Genomic DNA, 24,316 nt, shown 5'->3' on the forward strand with positions numbered 1-24,316 from the left:
ATGTAGGACAATTTTTCGACAACTTACATACGAATTTCACACGTATATGGATCATTTTGTGGTTTTATAGAATTGCGTAAATATAATTCGGAAAGGTCACTTTGTGCCGCACCAGATTTACTAGAGCAGACTTGATAAAGATTAAATGATTCTAGCGGGATAAACGAAGATTTGCCGTCCAAGTAAATTGCAGAACGCTCAATGTGCTGGCTTCCATTATATGCAGTGATGACGATCTACCGAATGCGAAAGGCTGCAAGCTCCTGTTCACTGTGTTGAGTACACTAGCAAATTAGATTGAACAATTACTCTGCACATTGTGGATATTATAGTAATAATAGATAAGCACAAGTAATAGAAATATTGGAGTATCAATGTTCCCTAAAAAAAGAAATCACTTTTTCATTTCCCTTCGGGAGGGATTCGTTTAAGGCTTGTGGGCATGAAAAATGCTCACGCTTACCAAGCAATTCCAGTAACAAAAATAAATTTGCCTAAATGACTGGTCTTCGGTAGTCCGCCTATGAAAGCGAAAAGTTTTCAAGCGTAACTCCGTATGCCACTAGAGTTTGGTTCACTGTTGTGTTCCCAATGACAGTGTCGTATGCTGGCAACAGACAATAAGAGTTCAGCCCTGGGTATCGACTGTCTGTGTAGCTCAAAGTCGGTGACGATGCCAGGTAAAGGAGCGAGCATGCCTAAAGTCGGCCGAATAGAAGAGTATGGGTCGCAGGACGAGACTTTATGACGCCTAACTGGTTTGTCGTTGCAACTATAGCAGTTATTTCAATGCTATCTCAAGTCAGTCGGCGTGGCCAATCTGCTTCGGGTAAACGTCTGGGATCTACTTTGGAGTCAATGTCGCGCACCATATAAGGTCTGAGAGCAAGCTTCAATGTAGTGAAGACACTGCGTTCAGAACGATGCGTTTCGACATTGACTTGCCTGGAGTTGATGCGGGCCTCTCGTATCTCACAGGGCCGTTTCAACTGCTGCCGATTTAACGGACCCATTTACATTTTGGCTTGTATTCTGCGCAGGGTGAATCCCGATCCTTTAGAGTCAACACGCAATCAGCCTTTTACTTTTGATGCTTCGAATAGCTGTCGAGCTCGATGGGTCTCTGTCTATCGATTTGGGCCAAATCGATTTGACGCCCCGATGACCAGGGTGTAAAAAATGATAACGAGTAGCTATTGAAAGAGCAAAAGAACGCAGTTTTATTACTGCGCATCCCGCACGCATTTCCCGAAAGAAATATAGAATAGAAGAGTGAAACTGAGTCGGTTTAAATTAATTTACCGCACTACGGTCCTGCCCATGAACGGTTATCTTTTTTGACGGTACACACTCGTTTCGTTATGTCCCTGCTATTTTGCAAACTTAAGCCACCTTCTCAACTTAACTTCTTTCGGTATTTTTCTCATTCTGGCGTACGAGCAGTGCGAGCTCATTTATGATCTCGCACGATAAAGATGAGCCCCAACAGAAATCTATTTTGAACTTCATTGATGGACTTTAAATGCTCCAAATATAGATCGTTGTAGCAGACGCTACGTTAAAGCCGTATACCTAGGAAGGGAAAAACGCTCGAGAGATAATTTTCTTAGCTGCACTTGTCCTTGTCTAGGATTGTCGCGTACGCATTTCCTGTGCGTAAATGTAGGACTTAAGTGGTCCACCTTCAATAACAACAGCGTCCACATTTTCGGAAAGCTGTAGTCTGACTAACCTATACTTGCTTATCATTCATCTTTCAACCGTACCACTCAGCCGCACTAAAACGTGTCTGGACCTCCCTAGACGCTGGAGATGGTTTTCTTATACCGCCTTTGCCGCGCCTGTATTAGCACCACCCGACCTAACCGATTTCTATTTTTATACTAGTAGTCACAACCATTTATTTAATTAAAAAAAAATGTATACTTCTGTGACAATTGGGATATTGTAGTGAGTATCTGTGGCAATCGTCCCCGAAAGCTGTACAGACGGCTGTTGGCTTTAACAGCTGTTCTTATAAAATAGATTTATTTTAGAACGCTTTAAACTTTACTTGTAACTTGCCAAACGGCGCCGACGATTCTATGATAAACTCGATAGGAAACTTCCGTGTGCATGTCACTGCAGTATTATACTCTTCTTAAAACCACTCTACTCTATGCCACTCTAATTTCAGGACGCATAATTGTATTGTTTACATAAAAGTAAATCGCATCTCATAAACATGGAAAACATCAGAGGCATTCATCCTCAGGGGATGTTCGCTGACGATTGCGAAAGATGGAAGTTCTTTCGTTGGCCTGTTTCTCAGCTCGTAATTTAGAGACAGCTTCATATATCGCCGCTGGCTGGTCGTCTTGACTTCATCACCAGTACAGTCGCTGGGCAGCAACCTCCTTTTGACGAGCGCTTTTCCACCCGTCGATTCCCCGTAGGAACGGTGGCGGGAATCGCGGTATTTGGAAAAAGAGACGCACTCTATATTACTACAAGGAGAATAGAAAAAGACGAATTATATTCTCCGAACGAGGATATACCAAGTTTATAAGGAGCGACTAGGTTGAATCGGAATGGCGGTGGATCTTGCAATCCACAATCGTTGACATGTACTACTGCACGTTGCTCGTAGATACCAATGCTACCCTGCAGACCACTCAACCGACAGGGATGGTTCCAAGCCGCAGAGGGAGGGTCAAACGAAGTGGTCGAAGATAATAAGGCCCAGTGATGTGGGATTCTTAAAGCGGAATTCAGCTTCAACGAAACAGAGCTGCCTGTACTCGGATAGATATGCGAACTGTTGGAGCTGCGACCTGCGACTGATTCCGCCGACTTCTCATGCTACTTTTGTATGCCCGGTTCTCACTAAGTTGGCGTAAAGCAAAGGGCGATATTTACTGCTGCTGGTCTATGAATGTGTCTGCTAACGAATAAGGTCGCCGGGGTGATCGACGTCGCTTTCCTTCGGCTTATTTCGCTTGAATTTTCGTAAGGCCCGCTGGCCTTAGCCCGCATCAAGCTTATGTTTCCTCTCTTCCTCTGCCTTCGACAACAGGTGCCTTTACGCTACGAGTACCGGACAAACTAAGAACATTTAGTGTCACTTTGGGCTACAGGCAACGTAGATTGCAGAAACGGTCGAAGTAAGAACGACGATGGCGCAATGGGGAAGTAAGGCCGCTAAGAAGAGAAGTACCGAATATAGCACATCTCATGGAGTAGCCTATTGCATGCAATGGCGATGCCTGCCGCGGCTAGGAGATTAGTTTAGGTAAGGCCTAACGGCGCTGACAAATAGTGCTAGGTTTGGCTTCACTTGAAGCAAGTGGACTTGGCTTAGTAGTACCGTACAAAAGTAACGCGACCATACGTGCAGAGCCCTTCGAAAGATTGTTTACCGAAATGCTCATCTTGTGCGGTAGCGAAACGAAATTACGGCTGAACTCAAGAGGACGCTTTAGACTTAATGCTACCAAGAAAGCCATCAGAATATCTGGGATGGCTTCGAGACAGAAGAAGTGAAACCATCCTGCTATAGAAATGAGTACTTTTTTCACAGCAACGGCGCAGATATTTTTAATAAAAAATGGGTTTGCTTAATCCCTTTAATTTTCGACGAGTCTGTTTTATTATGGCCATCTCCCCGCTCTTGTTTATTTTGTTGCACAATCTATAAAGCAAATACTTTTTATATATTTCGGTATTTCAATGGCGCCATCAATACTTTTTTCAAGTTGAATACGGCATCTGAAAGCCTTCTTTTGACATGATTCTTTACTGACCACTTCAATATCCGTATCTGATTATAATCGAGAACTTAGTATAAAAAAATTTGGGTTCTTTACGCGCTCTAACCCAATCCGATTACATGCCTTTCAAAGTGGATGGTTTATTATACATTAAAAAAATCTTAATTCATATTAAAACACCATACTTGGAAAAACTGCACCATGCTCCCATTTAACAGGCGTCAACACAAATATTTTTCAGTTACATTCAATAATTTTTGTTTACGCTATTGAACTCTTAACATAATACTTCGTTATTTAGGGAGCGCATACAATATAATAGATCGCATACGCTACCACAGAAGGTCAAAACATGGAAGACAGCGCTTATTTAAACACTGTCTGAATAATCTTGCTCTACTGGAGCGCGCGTAGGTATAAAAGCCTAAAGATGCCTTGAAGATTTTTGGACTAGGCATGAGTAGTCTAGAAAATTTCGGTTACTCTACGTCTCTTTGGCCATCAGACGAGATACTGTGTAGACGGGACAGAGCTAGCCAAGGGTGTTCTGCATAACAATTGTGATTGCAAGTATTCCATTACTGTGTAAAGGCTCTATACCTCTTGAAGGTTAAACTCCGTAGACACCTATAAATAAATAATCTTACTGGCTAGTAATGAAGACGAAGTGGCTTGCCTAAGGAAACCGCACCTCAGTCAAGCGATGGCTAGATTATCCAGCTTATGTCGCATACGAGTAGCTGGGAAAATATCGACGTTTAAAGACGGTATTTCGAGAGGTAGTACAGCACGAGTGCCTATTACAGTCACTATTGCGTTACGCAATCCAATGCTGCTTTTTTCTTGGCTAATGTATTGGACTAAGCTAATCGGTAGTCTCCATATTAAACAAAAATAGCCGTAGGTGGGATGAGATATGCTGCCGTGTCGAGCCCAGTCAGGCAGAGAGAAGGTTTGGTGAAATATACTAATAGATACATGCTTATTTTTAAATACAGTTACAAACTGAGACCGCAGCTATCATATATATGGCTACGTTCTGGGGCTGACAACTCATACCGTCACTGGGTTATGCGTCCCATCCTATCTTTACCAGGATGTAAAAAAGGAGTCAAAGGAACCCGCGAGGCCGACACTGAACAAAAAAGGAAAGTAGAAACTAAATGGCGAAAACTTGCACTTCCGAATTTGCTTAATTCTATCGCTACCCTATCTCGCAACTAAATACAATGGCTTTCTGTATGGGACAGTAGCTTCGATCTAAATTCTGTAAAGCGTAATAGCCCGGAATTCGGTCAGATCTTTCGTTTTCTTACCTTCGCAGGTCATTGAAAACGTTGTAGGACAATTTCATTACCTAAAGCGGTTTACCATGCTTGAAAGCTGGTTCCTTATTTAACAGATTGATTTTAGTCATTTATTTCGATAGTGTAGATACCCTAGTTTGATCCTGTAGGGCATCCGTCTTAATATCGTTAAACGATACAAAAATGACCGATTCATTTGACGACCCATTCGGTTCCTAACCCGTTTTATCTCGTTGTCGAATGGTTTTTTCATATCACCTCCTGCTCCAAACTCAACGTTCGTGCAAGGTCTCTCATAGAAGCGGCCAAGCACCGCACGACAGTTTTATAGGCTCCGCAGATCAGGAGCTAGATAACTATTAATGCTCGCTTGTCGGCCCCTCTCGTATTGATATGGGTCTGGGAATAATTCCAAATGATTAGTTAAGATGAATTTAAAATAGAAGCGTAAAGTCGGGCTAAAGGCGGTAGCATCAATCAGAATCCGTTAGACCTTTTTTTATTGTCTAGCCTGACAAGTGCTGTTTGACAGCCGGCAAATAATAAATCGGATCTTTTGGGTCGGACAAATCTGAATCATCGCTATGTAAGTATGAATCGCCGTAGATACACCATACCTATTAAAGTTTTTCGGCACTAACGGATGAAAACAATGGACTCGTTAACTGACTGTTACTAGCCAGAACGCACGCGAGCCACACCAAGTAGCGTTACCAATGACTTGAAGAATCAGGGCTTTGACTGCATGCGCAATGCATGCATTACATGTTACAGCCTTATCGAGTGAAAGCCACTTTTATGTAAAGACGGAAAGCAGAAAAGATTTCCGCTCCGTAAGTTGCTGTTTTACAACCTAACGATCAATATTTTACCATCCACTACGTCCTACAATTGAAGTACAGCATAAATTTGAAAGATCGCTTGGACTCTACGACGAGTCTAATGGTGGCACAAGATTGGCGCGTCTCTGATGATACTATTCGCTTTGTCTCGCTATAGGTGCGCATGGCCGTGAGAAGGACACGGTTATTTTCAAGAGCAACAATGTCCTGCGCGTATGAGATGACAAAATCGCCAATTTGATCCAACGAAAAAACTTTCATATTTTGTTGCAGGTAATTGCGGACGGCAGGCCGGATAAAGGTTATATTTGCCCCTCTGTACTAGATATAGTAGTCGTAATAATTATCTGTTTGTCTAGGCAAATGTGCAGCGCAGGAGTCTGTGGAACGCTGACATCTCCACAGCGGGCAGGCTTTCAGGGTCATCTTTTTAGTAGTGTAGCTTATACGTGCAACGAATGACATTGTGGCAATTGAGTCGAGGACCTTTTTACACGGCAGAGTATGTATATATACGTGCGAGTACTGTATAGCGATACGTAATCAATAGATGATAATTTCCTTATGTTGAAATCTTCGAAGAAATAAACATACTTTATAAGTAAAAGTTACACCCTGTAACATATGTACACTTCTACAACATGCTACTGATCCAGATTCGTTTCTTACAACAAACAACCAGTGGCATTTTCGTTAGATAGAGTGCGATATTTCAATACCTTAACGGCCACAAAATTCGAACCACCTTGACAATATCTTGATCGAGTGCATTTATAAAAGATACGATATAACTTGAAGACCAGTCGTGGCTAATTTAAAATCTTTCTTAGCGCTAACATAACCAATAATCTCTACCGAATGTTACGTTATTCATTGTTTTTAATTATTAAAACTGTTATGGTTAATGTCGATAACTTGTTTGACCCTTAGCGCATCTCATACTAGGCGTTTCTAAAAGAAAGAACGAAACACACGCCTTCAAAATAAAAACTGCCGTACCGAATCCCATCTACACAAGTCGCACACATGTACATACGGACATACGTACGTACACTGTATCGTTGCTATTTGATTTTAGCTTCTCTTCTCTAGAGGAGACTCATTTTTGGGTGAAACTATTATTTGTGAACAAAAGTTTGACGACTTTCTCTTCGTAACTAACCCTATGGGACCACAGAGACCAAAGCGCAAAGTGCTACTAATATGGGCAAGAACCTAGGCACCCGTCATCGATCCGTTCAATTTCGGTTCTTCTTATAGACATTCTACGCAGAACGGCTACAAATTCGTAGTCTGCACTTTACCCGTTCCATTACATTCACTTCTCATAGCTATCAGCCCCTTACGAAGAAGCAGACAGTATTGTCAAACATGCAGGGTGGAAGTCGATGACTCCATCACTCAGTGGGAGCTTAGAAGGCGGCCCTTAGTTACTGGAGAAGCTCACGTCGCTGTGAGTTTCGCAAACGTGCTGTTCTAGTACTCCTGATTTGGACACCAGCAGTTATCTGTCCAACTCAAAGCAGCTCAGTCGGTGACACACCATGGCACAACGGTACGATGCACACGCTTCGTCGGAGCGATTCGGCGGAATGGACGCAGCAGCAGAAGCACCTAGAAACGCACCAGCATCGCGGCGATAGATAGCCAACCCATTCAAAATCAAAGGGGAATAATGAAGGTTTCTATTATTAATGCGCTTACCTACACTCAGTCAGTTGTCGGTAAGGTCAGTGAGCCAGCAGGGCCTGAAACTAGCCTTTTGTTTCGGCCTGACTGCATACATTGCTTAGACAGTGGGTAAGGCTAAAAGCTTAAAAATGAAACATTGTTTGGAACACGATAGACAGCTGTGGACGTTAACTGAATGCCGAAATCAAAAGATAAGGGGAAACAATAATACTACGATGACTTACTATTGTACATATGCCGCCACGTTGCCTTATCGGACTCTATATCTCGAACATCCTTGGTACATTCCAAATCCGCTCTATCGTTGCCCAATCCGCAGTGGCTAGCTGGGGGGTAACAGCGACGCCTCCCGAATTACTTATCCCAGACATGCTCCAAACATACCCGCTAAACCCGCCATTTTTGCTCTGTTTGCCCATCTCCCTGCCTGCTCTACCCATATATATATATATATATATATATATATATATAATTCGTTTATCCTAAGAATACTTATTAGCTGCACGTTTTAGCTGTGTTTCAACTTTTTACTGAAGAATCCTAATCGGTACCATTTTCACTCTCAATCACCGAGAAGATCTGCTGTTTTCGATACAAATCTAGTATCTCTTACACAAGTTTTGCTGCCTGCCGGCTGACAAAAGATGAATCGGACGCCTTCGCATCATGATTAAGTCATATTTCATTCCGGTTCAGTTGAAATGAGCATATTTAATACGGTTTGAATTTTCATCAGCTGGCAATTGGGTTTAGCGTTGGGTCGCCCAGTCCTCCGAACGTTATTCGGAATTATTCGCAGAGCCGATATCCGATGCACTTTTCGTTTAAATGAATTTATCGCGCATATACTAAATAAAGAAGAATTGATATTTAAATATTCAATGTTATATATATTACGTTTTGCGCTGGAATATAGTACTCTTCAAGCGGATTAATTCAGCTGGTCTGGTGCAGTTCTCCGCGCCAATAAGTAGAGGTACGATCTTTTGTCTACATTATTTTGTAATGCCAAAATTAGTTACGGGAATATAGGTATACGAAATTCTGTCGTATACTAGCCTTTAGAGTTAACAATTGCTCGTATGTTTCGTACTACATCGAGGTAATGAGCAATTTAGCCTTTACTCACGAAAACGGACGCGCGTTAGCGGCTCGCTAGTTAATTCAGTTACTTTCTCAGCCATTTGCATAGACAGCCGAGTACGAAACCTAAATAAACAATGAAATGTAGCATGTATGTACACGATGAGTGTAACGAAACGTACCTGAGGTAAGGCAATAAACTTGTAATGATATTCTATATTATTATGTTGTTCTACTCACTGGCCAGGTGGGTCTCCGTTCTGCATGAAGAACACCTTGCTACCATCTGTGGTCCAGTCGAAGCTGACGTTCATGAGGTACTGAAGGAAGATGGAGCCGTTGATAGGGAGCATCGCACTGCATAGGCCCGTCCTATTCGGACAGAAGTCCCGATGCATGTTGTGAAGGCCGTAAGCCATTGTGTAAATCGACTTTTTGACAAATTCCAATTTTGTGTCTTGTTTATATTTTCCGCCTTCGTTCAACTTCTCCTTGCCGTTGCAAATACTAGAAGCAAATAGCAATCGTATACAAACATATAGAATTTAACGTGGGCGTATCATTTATTCGAATAAGGTTCTTATACGAAATGAGTAAATTTTATTTTTTAAGATATATTTAATATTATTCAATAATTTTACTAATTTCAAATTTAATTTCTAACTAATAAAGTTAGCACTTATTAGCAATAGCGATTATGATCATGGGCCAGATGATAATTATGGCCGTTAGAAACGAAAGTTACTTGAACACGAAATGGTACATGGAGGAGGGGGGAACAATCCGAGCGGTGTTTACGTGCGAGGCCATTTACATTATCTTAGAAATAGTATTTATTTGATGTTAATTAGCGAGACCCACCGAGTGCCTTTCCGTCTACTGCTGCCAGTCTGTTTGTTGGACGCGCTGGAGTTGGTGTTCCTGAACGAACAATTGAAACGGGTCTCCCAGAATTCACGAAACCAGGGATTGCGCTTGTTAGTAAATGGGTCTAGTCCGAAATAATATTGATCAAATTCGGTGTCGTAGTTTGTATGCAGCCTCACAGAGATTGAACCTGTGGCATGCCGTTCGAGATTGGCGACGACATCCATACGGTCAGACCATCCATCACTGAAAGGGTACATTTACGAAATGATATTGTCATTATTGATTGTTACGAACCATCTCATAAACTAGCCTTTCCCGTAATTATAATACTGCCTGATTGGGCAAATCCTATTCCCTGAACAGTTAAGACGATATGTGTGTTGTCACTTTACGATATCAGAGTAAAATCGGCAAAAATAGTATTTGTAGTCGTATTTTATGTAAGTTAAAACTTACCGGTAGTAAGAGATGATTTTCGTTTCTATATCAAGTTAACTAGTTTACGTATACAAAGCAGGCCTGCTTGCGGTGACAGCGTATCATAAATAACCCCGTGATTGTCTCATCAATTACAGTTAGGTTGACGTTGGCCCCTATATATATATATATATAATTGGCAACCAAACGTTTATCTGAGCACACTTCAACATATCGACCTACTGGTATAGACGACATTGTAATACTGAAAAGCTTATGGTTTTCCCTAGTAACATTGCTAAAATTCTAAATATTATCATCTTCTTAACAAGACAAAAAAGTCTCGTTTTGGCTGAAGGTATCATTCGCCGCGGGGATTCTCCAGTGTTTCTCTTTTACACACTCTTCCTATACCTCTCTATTTCGCACTCTCGTGAAGAAGTCCAAGGGCACTACGAGTGGTGGCGGCGACGGATTTGGGGAGCTTGTAAAAGACATAAGGCGTGGAATCAAAAGGGCAAACTGATGCTGATGAGCATGAGACGGCGGATAGGATAGAAAGGCGAGGAGCTCCGCAAAAAGCGAAAAAGAAGAAGAAGAAGAAGAAAGAGATGGAAAATAAACGAAGGAATGAGACGAACGACGAGATTTAAAGGCACTGTAGCCTTTAGTCGCCAGCTCAACTCGGCAGGCAGCAAAGGCAAGGAAAACTGTACGTCACTGCTATGGGGTTTAAATCCTGACAGGAGAATGGCAAAGCAACAACGACCGGCTGCTGTCCTGTCTTCGCCGTTTTCTATGACGCTGAAAAATACCAAAGGGTGCTTGAAATTCAGTTGTGCTGTTTTACTCGTTGTCATTGGCAGAATCGCTTGAAGCCGTAACCACTGAGCTCGAGCTGCATGTCCCCACCAAACTGTGAGAGAAGTCGCTCTGCCTATATTCCTCTGTCCTTTGCTTTGTGTTCTCCGCGGACGTGAGATTACCGCCAGAACTCTTTAGAGCTTTTGGTTGCAACGCGGCCGTTGCTTGTGGTCTGCAGCACACCCCCTGGCCGATTTTCGTTCATCAAGAACCGGGAACAGCGCTGTTATGGCCCGCAGCGTAGCTTTTGTATTGGACCAGCAGGGGGTCGTCGATTTTAGAGACAGCTACAACTATAAGACCGATCGCCATGACGGTAGAGGTCCAAGCAAACAATAACACTGTAGTGTCTCATCCTTTCGGGATGCTACCGCTTCTGGGTCGGCTGTGGCTGGCTAGCCGTACTAGCCCATGTCTAGAGTCAAGAGCATCAAGCTCGACTTTCCTCTTTCTTGTTTACTCTACACCTTGAGCTTTTTCCAGGCCATTGGACAGTGTTTTTTTTTTCGCCCTTCGTTTATCTTGCGCTAGGCGGAAGAAAAATTTGCCTTAATAGTTCCGCACGCGGGTGACCTAGCGGGCAGGCGTCTTCCACTGAGTCGGAGCCGAGGCTTTTGGGTGAGTCAGGCGTTGGCTGGGTGACACCTACATGGGACTGTACGAATTACAGAAAGCACGGTCGTAATGAGACTGGGAAACACGAAGCAATGGAAAAACAGAGCATAATGGTATCTAGGGCCATAGTTAGAAATGCAATTCAATACACCCGATAACAGATGAACACAAGAATTACTGTCTATCATAAGTCAACCATATCAAATAGTTAGATGTAGCTTATATAGACTCCATACTTTCTATATTATATGCGAAAAACATGTCCTCGTTTCGCAGTAGCGGCATTTTCACTACCTGATTCGTTCTGATAGCTATAAGTAAGTAACCTTTTTAAAGTTGACAGGTGGGAATTCAATCATAAATTCTGTCTACTCTTTTTTTTCTTCCCCTTACTTTTGCTTTCTGAAGACGCGTTACTGGTACGAAAAACATAGCATAACGTGCAACTATCAAGAGACGATTCTCGTAGTCGGTGAAGATCACGCTTATTCATCTGCGTGAAGATTACCGTGTACCAGGTATCACCGGGATTTGACCATATATTTATGACCTTATGGAATCTTTCTTAACCCATACTTTCAAACCTCATTCAGTTTTTGCCAGTAAATTCATGTAAATTGAACTGAAGTAGGCACTGAGGTCGAGAAGGCATTCGCTCCGTTTACTACGCAGCAGCTGAATCTGACTTTACGATTCCCGAATGTCGACCAGTGCTGAAGCATTTTAGAGTATGCGGAACGCTGGTTGAACATTGCAGTTCTTGTTCTTGCTAAACCCAAGGGAACGTAGGTTTCATCTAATAACATTAACGCATGTCATGGTTTTGCCAAAAGATCAGCTTTTAGTCCGCAATAAGCTCCCAAATGTCGACTATGGCCGTTCACGACTTCCGGTCGAGCATCATAAAGGTGGGCTGGACTGAGTCGGAGGAACATGCCCCAGAGCAAACGGAAAAAAAGGGAGGCTTAGCTTAAAAGAGCTGAAGTCATGCTGCCGCCGCCGTAATGGGTTTCACGGAGACCAATACAATTTATCATCACTCAAACGTCTTTTCTTATGCAGTCTTTTCTCACCATTCCTGGCTACGTTGCTCGCCGTCTCACGCTTTTTTTGTAGGCCAGAAGGCGAACCCGAGAAAAGGGTAGACAGAGACACCACGTGATGGGGGGGTTTATGTGTTTGGAGTTTACACATGACAACAAGAACGGTAGACCCGTTCTTTAGTCTGTTTTTAATCGCTGAAATGGTCAGGTTTGCTTTTTATGCAGGTAAGGATATATGTGTATGTATAGCCGGTAGCCGTATGGATATTCAGATAAAGGTAATTTCGACGAAGAAGGCTAGAAGAGCGTTGCCAAGCGTTCGCTAAAATGACAGCGTTCGAGTAGCGACGAGTAGGCGGGCCGACACACAGAATGAGCGTGTTCAACATGGACTAAAATCAGAATTTACATGAGGATGACAATGCACTACAGCCATTAAATCGAGCGTCAGTTCCGAGATGGTCAAATAGCTGAGGTGCAGCTTTTCTGTTCTACTATTCTATGGCGTTTCCGTGCCGGCTAACTTAAACTCGAAAATACGAGTTCAAATAATGACGTTCGGCGTGCAAGGACGTATTTATATCGTTGAAGGAAAACGTTGCAAGCCCCATTGAAGTTACCACGTCTATATTATTGTTACTTTATTTGTGCGTTCGTTAATTTTCCGGAAAGTTTGATTCTCTTTTAATTATCTATGGGGGCAATGGCCATTTAATGAAAATATGGCTTTGATTTGTGGGCGGATTTTTTCAAAATTCCGATGGAATACGATGTATCGAACAAGAGCAACAAAAATAATTCAGTAACCACCTGCGTATTCCTCATCTAATCAAATCTAAAAACGCACGTTAGACCTCAGAGTGCATCTTTTTTTTTTTCATAGCCATCATTATACAGGGACACCGCCAACACCAGTTTGACTCACAGTCGTCTAATAGTTGTACTTGAAGTTTAGATAGAGGAATATATCGCGATATTCTGTTGTGTGCTCATTGTCGTTAGAGCGTGTTCAGGCTCCAGAGTGAGATCTCCCAGGTATTGGTGTCGTTGCACCTCTGGGAGCTAAATAGAGTAATGACATCCGAGAGACTAAACAGCGTGTGGAACATGGCTTCGCTGAACAAATATCGTATATTTTAAGCTGCCATTCGAGTCGAGCCAAAAGTATGGGATAAGTACTTCGCCGGCAATCAGTACGAAACAAACCCCTAAGACGAGCAAGTACGATATCGATTGAAACAAGAACCGTTTGCTTACGCTACGGAAATAAAGACCAATTAGTGTCTGCGTAAAGTTACTTTGCGTCTTTTTTCATAAAGTTATTAAATATTATTATTGTATTATAAAGACACGCTTATTCTATGATATTTGGATATGACTAGAATAATTTGTTGTTAGAAAATTTTGTTATATGAGATTTTTGCCTGGTATGCGCGACATTAATAAACAGTCGTGTAATCTAGATGCAGCTGCTTATTGCATGCGCTGCCTTCATGATACCCATTGCCGTCAACGATCTATAGAGTCATAAGCTAACCGCTACGTGCGACACCGACCACCTTCAAATCGCCAACGTGCCATTGCATTTCTGGATCAGTTCAAGCTCATTCTGCACACCGATACTTCCGTTTTGCCACTGGCTGCTATTACAATGACTACAGTTACGGTTACTGCATCTAGCTATTTGCGGTGGTGTCGTTTGCAATGAAGATCTACGTTAACTCATCGTCTGTGTTGGTGAAAGCTGCGCCTGAAGCTAAATGGACCGAATGGGTAAGCAAGGAGCCTTCGAAGGTTTCCAGCCAGCGAAAAACTGATTTTCTCGGTCCTTCGCTTACTCACAGTAGCAATAGTAGCTGCAGCATTCATACGCTATCGCCCTTTTTCCCTGACGGCCTCTGGCTGCTATCTGAAGCTTTTGCTTATGCGCCTGCCTTGCTAAAACGCTCACAGCCAATGATTTTTTTTTCCGTTTTTTTCATCGCCCCTCTAACTGAGCCCCTGACACTTACCATTTTGGCCAGTCAACTAGCGAGTACGGAGGGCCGACGAGAAGGCTTCGACCACAGCGGTTCCATCGTATGGCTGGAGGCCATTAATACAAATAGCCGGAGGCGGCCAGATCAGAGGGATGCAGGAACACAGAAGGCCGTTAAAGAGTGAAATAGCGTCGAGTGAAAGGAGAATATTACGGCGCCAACAAGCAGACGATTGCAGCGGTAGAGCTTCAATCGATCACAGCAAAATTCGAGAACCTACTCGTCGAAGTAACGGCAACAGTCGTCGATAGCACAAGTAGTGGTAAGGCTGCCAGCAGCAGCAACAGCAACTATAGTAAAAAAACAAGATAAAAACAATGGAATTATCTAGCTGAGCCGCCAACCTCTCTCCTCCCGCTTTCAATACTCGTGGCCACGGAAAAGCCGTCGTTAACAATGACCACTGACGATGCAATGGACCTACAATGGAGTCAACAGTTCTGCGAGCGACTTGCTGCTATTACTTTTAACAATAGAAAAACCGGGGTGAGGGCCGAAAGAAGGAATGAGGAAGTCAGAATAAGTCTGGACAAAGCTGAAGCCGGCTCGTAGACGGGTATGCACTATAGGCCACCTCAACTCCAAATTAGGCTGTAACGGATGTAGAGAGGAGGGACATTGGTCGCGGACAGTTCGAGCCTCGCGCGAAAGTGGACGAGAATTGATGCAATGAAAGGCAGTCAGGAAGGAATGTTATGACTGACAGCAAGGTCAGCAGACGACCAGGATATGCTAAAAGCCCTTTGGGGCTTGTGTACAACCACCACTTTATCCGCCTCAGATTTACCCACTTTATGCTATTCAACCCACAATAGTCTACCGGAACACACTGACTTAACGACCAGCAAAAAATTAGATAGGCCGTAAATAAGCGTGTGTGCTGGATGACATAAGTTCTGACGTGTACGCAGTACCATAGAGTATGTGCTGAGCTTAAAGATGAAACGAGAGGGTCAGAAAAGAAGGCTGAAGATAACGCATTTTTTGTTATCATTATTAAAACCGCGTTCCATTGCTGTCAAATCCTACGAACCACAGTTCCCTATACCTTGTCATTACGTTGCATTTGGAAGCTTCGCTTTCCGCCTGGAGTGACTCTAGTGAGCCCCGTGCGCGAATTCAAAGAAAATCAGCAGGCTTAAACCAGTAAGCATGCGTTACTTGCCACTGAGAAATCCCTCCAGTAAGAAGGTTAGTCCGACGTCCTAATGCTAGAATATGTTAGGCCGTAGAAGGGCAGCGGACAACGAAACTAGCCTGATGTTCGTTAAGGCACATGCTAGTCGATCTGGCTGCTAACCGAATAACCTTGTCTCGGCTACGTCATCTATGACAGCAACGTCCAGGCTCCCTGCTCGCCTTGCCCATGGGATAGGAAAGGCATCATGCAGCTAGGTCTCTGCCTCCATTCGGTAAGACTGTGGAAAGTCACAAAAATAGTAGCAGTTCATAGGACGTCCATCCTTCCAATATGACCACTGTAGGTGGAATCACATCCGCTATTGTCGAGTGGACGCCGATGTTATTGGGGTAAGCCGTAGAAAAGAAATGTGACGTAACTAGCTATATAGTAATGGCGCACCAATGCGGTTTCTACGTTGCTGCTTCGTAGTTTCATTTGGCCGCTAGAATACAACCCAACATCCTTGTATCTCTGGATAGAAAGGAAATTTTAACTTGACGGATATAAGAGTCAGGAGATCAATGCGAACAGAAGGACAGTTTTCTCTGGTCTGGTCCAGTGGTCACTCGCACTTACGACACTTCTGATGAAGCAGCTTTGGCACACAGGTGCGTCTACTTTTGGTTAATCCCAATCGACGACCCGGCCAACCAGGTTGTTGCTATGTTTGCTGCTTCTGTCGTTACCGCTGGATGCGCGCCACAACGTGAACCACTTTTGGGTTTCCTCTGGTTAGCTTTTGGATCGCTGTAGAATCGATTGGTCGCGCCACGACTATTGAAACAGGAAAGATAGGACAACGGCGACTAGAGCTACGTAGATGAGCATGCAGATACGTCAACGTTAAAATCACATCCAAATTGGAATAGAACTGAGCTAAGATCTTTTATTTGAGCAGAGTGTTTATTTGATACTGTATGCGATTGGTAAACTTTTACAGAAACAGGCCAGACTATAAAAAAAAAAACACTCTTAACCTATCCCCTCATAAACATCATCGTTTCTTTAATAGGGCATTAACCCAAACAGTAGCAAGGAGTTTTAGCAGACGACCTATCGCTAGCATTACGAGGCTAGTAGCTCAAGCGAACCTTATGTTCCTTGAAGTTTAAAAACTTACTATAATGGGGAGAATTTATATTTCTTCACAGCAGTATTTCAATATTTAACTTTATCTAGGTTTTGCTCACAACTGGGGCTTTCTTTGATTGTGAAGGTCGATCCCTGCCGTTGGAATGCTGCCGATTAAATATGAAAAATTTTCTTCTAGTACGCAAAAGAGCTAATGATGTATATAAATAGCTTCAGCCTTTGTACGGGAGAAGGGACGCTTAATTAAGATATGTTTTCGGTTTGTGTATGTAGGACTTAATATGCTTAGTTTAGAAGGACTAGTTAAGAACAATATCCGTTTCCTTAGGTTAGTGAAGTCGAGCCTTAGACAGCCGAACAGTGATCCAGAATCTCGATACCGTTAAGACTAGTGGAAACTGAAAGCTATACTAGAATAGAACATACAGATAAGGAATTTGCGCTTTCGCGGTACTTACTACCGGAGGTTCTATATCCTATTTCTCGTTGGGTCGTCAATTCAGTGGAAAGAATGGCTCCGCAGTACGTACGTGGAATCTATAAGCCTCAGTTAATGCATGGTATGAGCCACAAACCATGCTAAGTGAGAGAAGGAAAATCGGATAATAACCGTAGGAGATCCGACCTACTTTGCAGGCTGAATGTGAAAGCCCGGTGGGCATATGAAAGTAAGCCTTATCTAATTTGCATATAAGTTGTTGACACCCAAATAGGAAAAATTACAAGGACGGGTTTGTGTTTTTAACAGGGGCTATACATAACTATATTCAAGTTGTATATTGTCTAAATTCAAGCACGTGACTCCGATTATTAATTAAGCGAACTTTTGAATAAATCTGAAAAGCGTTTGAAATACTCACAGATAATAAATAAATAAATAAAAATAGTATTTTAAAGAGATAAATTAGCAATTCATGATGATACAATTTAGTGTTTATCGTAACCCGTAGAAGTTTTATTGTGATTACGTGGCGTGTAGCTTAAAATCGTGTCACGGCTCATAGCTCCTTTAATATACATCAGAGAACATGAAGCTTTTCGACCGTACTTATGGCGAACACCTCATCACGAAGTGTACAGATAATGTGCCCATTATATTTATCATTAGTTACCACTTCTATCAATTCAAGTTATCAATTCAATGTCAACCATGTACGGTATCATAAAGTTTGCTACTTACAGTGTTACTTATAAAAATAATTCTGAGCTACACAACGAACAAGTATATTGCAACTTCACAGAATTTGGATTCGAAATATATAAAGAGACTATTTAAATATACTGCTGCTATATTTGACGAATTACCCAATTATATGCTTCGGGAACCAAGGATTTTTGATTAATAACAAGATATTTTACTGCTCAATATTTGTTCACGATGTAATTTTGCCGCCCCAATCAAATCAGAAGGAAATGGGCAAAAATGGGCTGTAACATGGTTTACGTGCAGCTCCGAAGGCGTTATGTTGGTTGAGCTCTATTTGTTGATTCAGCAAATTCTTAAATTTTCAAAGTGTTTCCCACTACAAAGCTAAATAAGGTAAAAAGAAATAAAGCTCAAAGAAATTTCGTTACAAATCAGTCCTCTGTCATTGATTTCAGCTTCGTTTGTTTGAGTAAATTAGCGTTACGCAAACGATGAGATACATTCGTTGAAGGCAGCAGCACCATAGTAGTAGTAATAGTAGCAGTGGTCGTAATGCCAGCACAAACGGTAATCGTACTAATAAAAGGTTGAAACTAAAAAGCCGTTTTCTTTTATACAGATGAAAAAATTCGATGATAAGAAGTTGGCGAAAGGCTGCTTGTACCATCCCACTGCAGCTAGAACGATTGTAGTATTGATGCGCCGCGGCATAGCGGTGTGATAATGGCTCACCCTTACTATCCAGACAATTGAAAAGAATCGCAAAGGAGGAGATAACCGTCTTTGTCGGAAGCCAACGCAGCTCAGTTAGGGCAGAGGGAATCGGGAGGAGGAGGTCAACGCCAAGAAGCAAATTGAAGCCAGAATAGAAAAGCGTGGAGATAGATAAGCTGAGTGAAGAGGTGATGTTAGCAGCATCAACGAAGCTAACTCTCACGTCATCGACAGTAGCAACGGCAGCAGAGTGAATTCGGTGGCTGACGCTACTGGACGATGGCGATCGTGGTGAAAGCAGCGGCTTACCGAGTCGCGGACTCTGTTACACGGCTGTCTCTACTCTGGAGTTCACCTCTATCTCGTGCAAAGGAAAACCCTCAATAATCCAGTGATCACTCAACAACCGCTGCAACAACAACAAAGCATTCGGTCGTGTATTGAATCCGATGCTACACCATGCCCTAAAGCTAGATTTCTATAGTTCTGCTACGAGAAATCGTTGATGAAACCTATATGGCTCGTTCTACATACACACACACGCATAATGTTATTACGCATAGACAGTGAAAGATTCTGGGGAACAAGACAACGTGTCTACAGTTGCCTCCGCCAATTCAGCAAACAGAAGAGAAGAAACGAAGAGCGTGACTTCATCAATCAGGAGGACTTCCGGGGATGGAAACACGTGGCGTGGGAAGTTACATAATGATGAATGTTTTGACTCGTCATGGGTGGCATAGAGCAGCAGTCTATGGAGGAGCGTCCTATGGCCGTGGCAGCCATGTCGTCTTGTTTGTATATCGCTTTTCAAGTATTACCTGCTCGTGCACCTAAGTGCCCAGACGTGCCTGAGAATAGGTAGCGCGTTCCTTTGGCTGAATGGATACATACGTTAACCAAATGATCAACTGTAGAATTGTTGTGAATGTATTTAGTCTCTCACGTATCCGTATCTAGATGCAAATGCCTTGAGTTTAGTCCTATCATGTTTTGTGTGTATGTGTATGTGTGTAAGTCATACGTCGCCGCATATGATTCACTACGGTACTACACGATATCACATTGAATTACTATGTTAATTCCGAATGATGGGGAAAAAAACATGCTGGCGTCAGTTCTAGATAATAATTCGAAATAGGTTCCACCGTCATCTCAAACATGACCGCGCAGTGATAAACGGTATCGAAATCACTCTGCTAAAGGATGGCATTTTGCGAAGAAAGAACGCCTTATCTAACATAAATACACATTTACAGGTATTGTGAGCACCAATAAAATTTTTTTCAAATTGCCACTCTAACAAAAACCATCATCACTCGTGTTATTTTTATCACGTCACTTACTCACCTGCCGAAGATGACGTATTTTCCCGTCATATTTAGTCGCGCAGTGGCATTGATCAAATGGTGAACGGTAAATCCTTCACAGAAACACACAATCACCTATAATCGAAACGAGGAGAGTCTTAGCTTTTTACAATAATAATAACAGGTATTCAGATTTGATCACATCTATTATTAGTTTTTTAAAAAATACGCTTACGTTTCCCGTTACAATTCCAAATTCTCTGTAATGTTTAACCACCGGCGAGCTATAAGTTAAGCAAGAGAAATGATTCAATCCAAATATGGAAACGCTTATTCTATAAATATTACTTTTTTAATATTTGAGCATTATCGAAATGTCTATCGTGTATTGTGTTGCACGAGAAATAATGCCATATCCATATATCGTACATCATGAAACACATCTACTTGCTTCGACAGCGGAAATTATCAACTAATAAGAACGCACTGAGGGTTACTGGAAAGCCGCGAAGGAGTTTTAGTCTAAACAGGTTCGAGCTGACCTATTTCCCAAGGCAGCACAAAACGGACGGGTGACGACAGCGCAGACTATGTCGGCAACAGATTATATGAGATAAGGACTCGCAGATATTGTGGCGAACAAATAACGAATTATCTGCGTCTAATCTAGGTAGAGGGCCCCCGATATGGCAATATAACTGCAAGGTACAATGACGCCAGCGTAATTGCTGAGGTTGGATGAAGCCGCATATTGCTGAGCACCACCACTGCTGCATCAGATCGGGACGCATAATGCTCCCCGATAGGGATCTTTTATTAACTTATTATAGCTTCTACAGAACACAGTCGAACTTGATCCAGTTAATACAACTCATTGAAGTTCTTCATCTTGAAGAAGAAATATCTTACACTCATTATGCACAGTTTATTTAAAGTATAGTGACTATTCATTACTTAGCGTGACACTTCTCGATGTTTTATTTGAGACAAAAGCCACTGAATTCATTCAATGTAATGTTCCGTCTATAATGAGGCCCAGACTCGTGTGCATAGGTTATTTAAGTGCACACTAACTAAGCGTTTGGATATGTAAATTTCTATTCATACCAAAAAGCTGTATTAGGGTATAGCAAGATTATATAGAAGATATGGAAACAACCGGGTTGGAAAGCCTTCAAATTGTCTATAATGGTCATCCTTCTTAAGTATTCTCTCGTAATGAGTATACTGATTCTAAAGGAAGAAATACTAACGTCGTTTTTCTCTTCACATAAATAGTTAAATATGTATGTTATACTCGTGTAAATTAAGACAAAACTGAACATACCTTGGCGGAAGGGAACTCAGATAGCGAGTACAGAAGATTGTCGTATTCCTCTGGCTCTGCGTTGTGGCCTAACGTGTCCTGAGTGGCCACACAAATGCCTGCCTCTTTGGCACGAGTTGCAAACACCTCCATTCCGCTGTGACCGTAATTACCTGCCATATTATGAAGCACAGTTAAGACGATTAGACTGATGGACATACTACGAGAAGGTTTCAGTGCTTAATATTATTTAATCGATGCTTTTGTTGAGTCATCAAGTGCCAGTGCATGTTACTAAGTTATTGAGGAAATGCTTAGGGCTTTTAGGTCCTTTTTTGTGCTATTTTTTCTTTGTTTCTCTTTTTTTTTGTAATATTATGGATGTGAACCTCTGTCGTACACGTCTGAAGCGTTACTGAATTGGTGTCAATAAAACATGAGTATCGCGTTTGAATTTTCGGAAATTTACATAACAACCTCTTATGCCTACTCTATAGAAAAAAATCGCCTATTTTTCACAAAAGTTCCTCAAGTACTTCAATAAGCTGAATCTACCAAGTCGAGAGATAGGTACATGCGCGGCCGTCCCAAACTACTTACGTTAGTTCCTAACTAGTTAGGTTACCTACTAGTTAATTAGAGATTGGCAAAGCTGCACGTATTTAGGCAGCTTTATATTTAGTTCTGCGATTGCTAAATCTTCGACTCTTACTGTTTACTACCCTGTATAACAGAACACCCCATTCACCAGTAATGAAACGGATCTCATTCGATGCGTAGTCCGACTTAGCATTAAACAACACAAAATCGGACCTGTTTTCGCGTATATTCATTATTGCAACCGTTTAACAGCGGCAGGATCGTTAACATTGCGATATATTTGTGGAAGCTAGCGTGAACCCAGGGACTGGCAAAAGAAACACGTTCGCGCGCCACGAGTTGTGACTCAATGTGTCGTCCAATCTAGTACCGGGTGATTTGGCTGAGAGCCACGGAAGAGATCAATAGAAGCATGGGGAATGGACCGAGATGGCAAAGTTAGAAGAAATAGGAGATTGACTGTAAAATGCTTAGCCAAATTTTGCTCCTTTCCTTCTAAACTGCTCTTCGGCAATGGCTATGCTCGTCGGTTATTCGAATCGACGGAAAAGTCGTCATGCCATGCCAGGCCAAAAGGAGTAACAAGAATCAGCGCCCCCGACGACAACGACCACAGCAGTGGCATATGGTACGGGCGGAATAAAGAAGCATTAGTGGCGGTAGTAGCACTAGTAACGGCGATGCAGAAACAGACCAGAAGAAGAAAGGTCTGTTGATAAAGAGGAGAATGAACAGGATGGAACATGTCAACGGGCACCGTCCTCTTTAGCCGTTACTACTTCCACTGAGCCCGGCAGCGGTAGTAGCAACCGTACCATAACAAGCATACTTTTGTTGCCAAAGAAAAAAGGCTGGAATCGGGATGGGAGAAGGTGGTTGGGAGGGTGAAAACCGGCGAGTGAATGTGGTCCGAAGGTAAACAAAGCAAACATGAGCAAAAGAAAAAGTCAGCCAAGCGAAAAGTCAACGGTCTGCTTAAGGGCATCGGCGAGGGAGTAGTTAGAGCTGGGTCGTGGCCTCGGCATCGCCACCGACATTACGGACGTGTGTAACATGCCGTAAGAAAAGGACATACGAATAAAGAAAAAAATGTCGACACGTTGTTGGTAATCGCGCACATATGAAGAAGAACAAAGCGAATCAGGAAAAGGGAAACGAAGTTATTTTTTATTTGCGGCAATAAGGGAACAACGCAAGAATGTAGAATTCAGCGGACTCGAGGAGAGGACACTCCACTGCATCAATTCGTTTAGCTCTCTGCTTACCTCTATCACCACTCTTCGTCCATTAGTTTCCCACTTTGAGTTCATCTTGGAATCCTATAGCCCCATTCCTTTTGAGCGCTGCTCTTTTGACTGTTCTGTATCTGCTCTTTTCCTCCATAGTCCAGTCGTCCAGTATCTCTTCTATATACAAAAAAGACAAGACATAGAAGTGGCACCAGTTTCTTTGTAGCCCAGCCTAAACCTAGATATGAGTGCCTGTATGTGGATGTGAGTGCAGGTAAGTGGCGGAGCATGTGAGGCGCAAAATCGAAAGGATGCAGCAATGAAACAGAGTAAAGAAAAGTGCTCACTCACAACAAGCCACAGATAAAGACCAGAAGAAACGAAAAACAGACAAGCTGGCTGCCAATCTTTGTGAGGCTCTATTCGTTTGCTTAGCGAAGTAGCCGGCAGTAGCAATGGCGGAAAGTACAGCGGTGGATGCAGGCATGCGAAGACTGTAGCTTTGCACAGCTTTCCGGTACGCCTGTGTTCGCTCACAAAATCAGATACCAAGCACCTTCAGAAGACAAACTATTGCTATACGCCTAATGTTGGACTCCGTTACGTCGCTGTCTTGTTGCGACGACAGCGCTTTCTCGTCGTAATGTGGTTGTTCTACCCTCGGGATAGTATTTCATGGTACGGATGCTACGAGAAATAGTTTGGTTTGTCAGGTACCGCAAAGTTCGTAAAGAAACAAACGTGTATTGGCATCTTTATTCGAGCTAGACCACCACTCTCTCAGCTGTCAGCCCCGCGTCTGATCCCGCTACTCTTACAGTTATCTAAAAATGCGAGAGCTTGCATTGGACGTTGCATGCTGTTTCCCGTTCTCTTAGTGTTACTAGAGTTGACTTCTACTATGCCTATGAGATAGCCTTTGCAGCGGCAACTGATAGAAGGGAATACAGCAAACAAGTATAGGAGAACATAAACGAAATATATATAGAGGCTGCACTGTCCGTGATGGAAGAAAACTAAAGAATCTTCATTTTCTATTGTTTCACCTACTTTATACAGCCCTGTACGATCTTGTAGGATAATGCAGCAGCAACAGCAACGGGAAAAGCAGCCTCCTCTCCGCCGTGTGTTTCCCCATATTTAGCGTCCCTGCCTGTATATATGTCATGTGGTAGGTATATGTCCATACCGCGTTTTCTGCTACGTAAGCGCCA

General features: G+C 42.5%; 1 protein-coding gene and 1 long non-coding RNA gene across 20 annotated transcripts in view; one reads left to right on the forward strand and one right to left on the reverse strand.

Annotated features, from left to right (window-relative positions):
- LOC111247409 (metabotropic glutamate receptor 5-like) overlaps positions 1–24,316 on the reverse strand; it is a 302,423-nt gene that overhangs the window by 95,494 nt on the left and 182,613 nt on the right. For all 19 annotated transcript variants that reach the window (XM_086983471.1, XM_086983477.1, XM_086983469.1 and 16 more), the window contains 4 exons: positions 21,295–21,446; positions 20,008–20,102; positions 9,535–9,786; positions 8,914–9,180 (listed from right to left, as the gene is read on the reverse strand). In XM_086983471.1, coding sequence (XP_086839597.1) covers positions 8,914–9,180; positions 9,535–9,786; positions 20,008–20,102; positions 21,295–21,446 — 766 coding nt within the window. The remainder of the gene's footprint in view (positions 1–8,913; positions 9,181–9,534; positions 9,787–20,007; positions 20,103–21,294; positions 21,447–24,316) is intronic.
- LOC147756842 (uncharacterized) lies at positions 15,942–19,972 on the forward strand. Its single transcript, XR_015323631.1, has 2 exons — positions 15,942–16,051; positions 18,563–19,972. It is a non-coding gene; the product is annotated as an uncharacterized LOC147756842 (long non-coding RNA).

The sequence above is a fragment of the Varroa destructor genome, unplaced genomic scaffold, assembly GCF_002443255.2.
Source record: "Varroa destructor unplaced genomic scaffold, Vdes_3.0 BEIS01000003.1, whole genome shotgun sequence".
Taxonomy (NCBI): Eukaryota; Metazoa; Arthropoda; class Arachnida; order Mesostigmata; family Varroidae; genus Varroa; species Varroa destructor.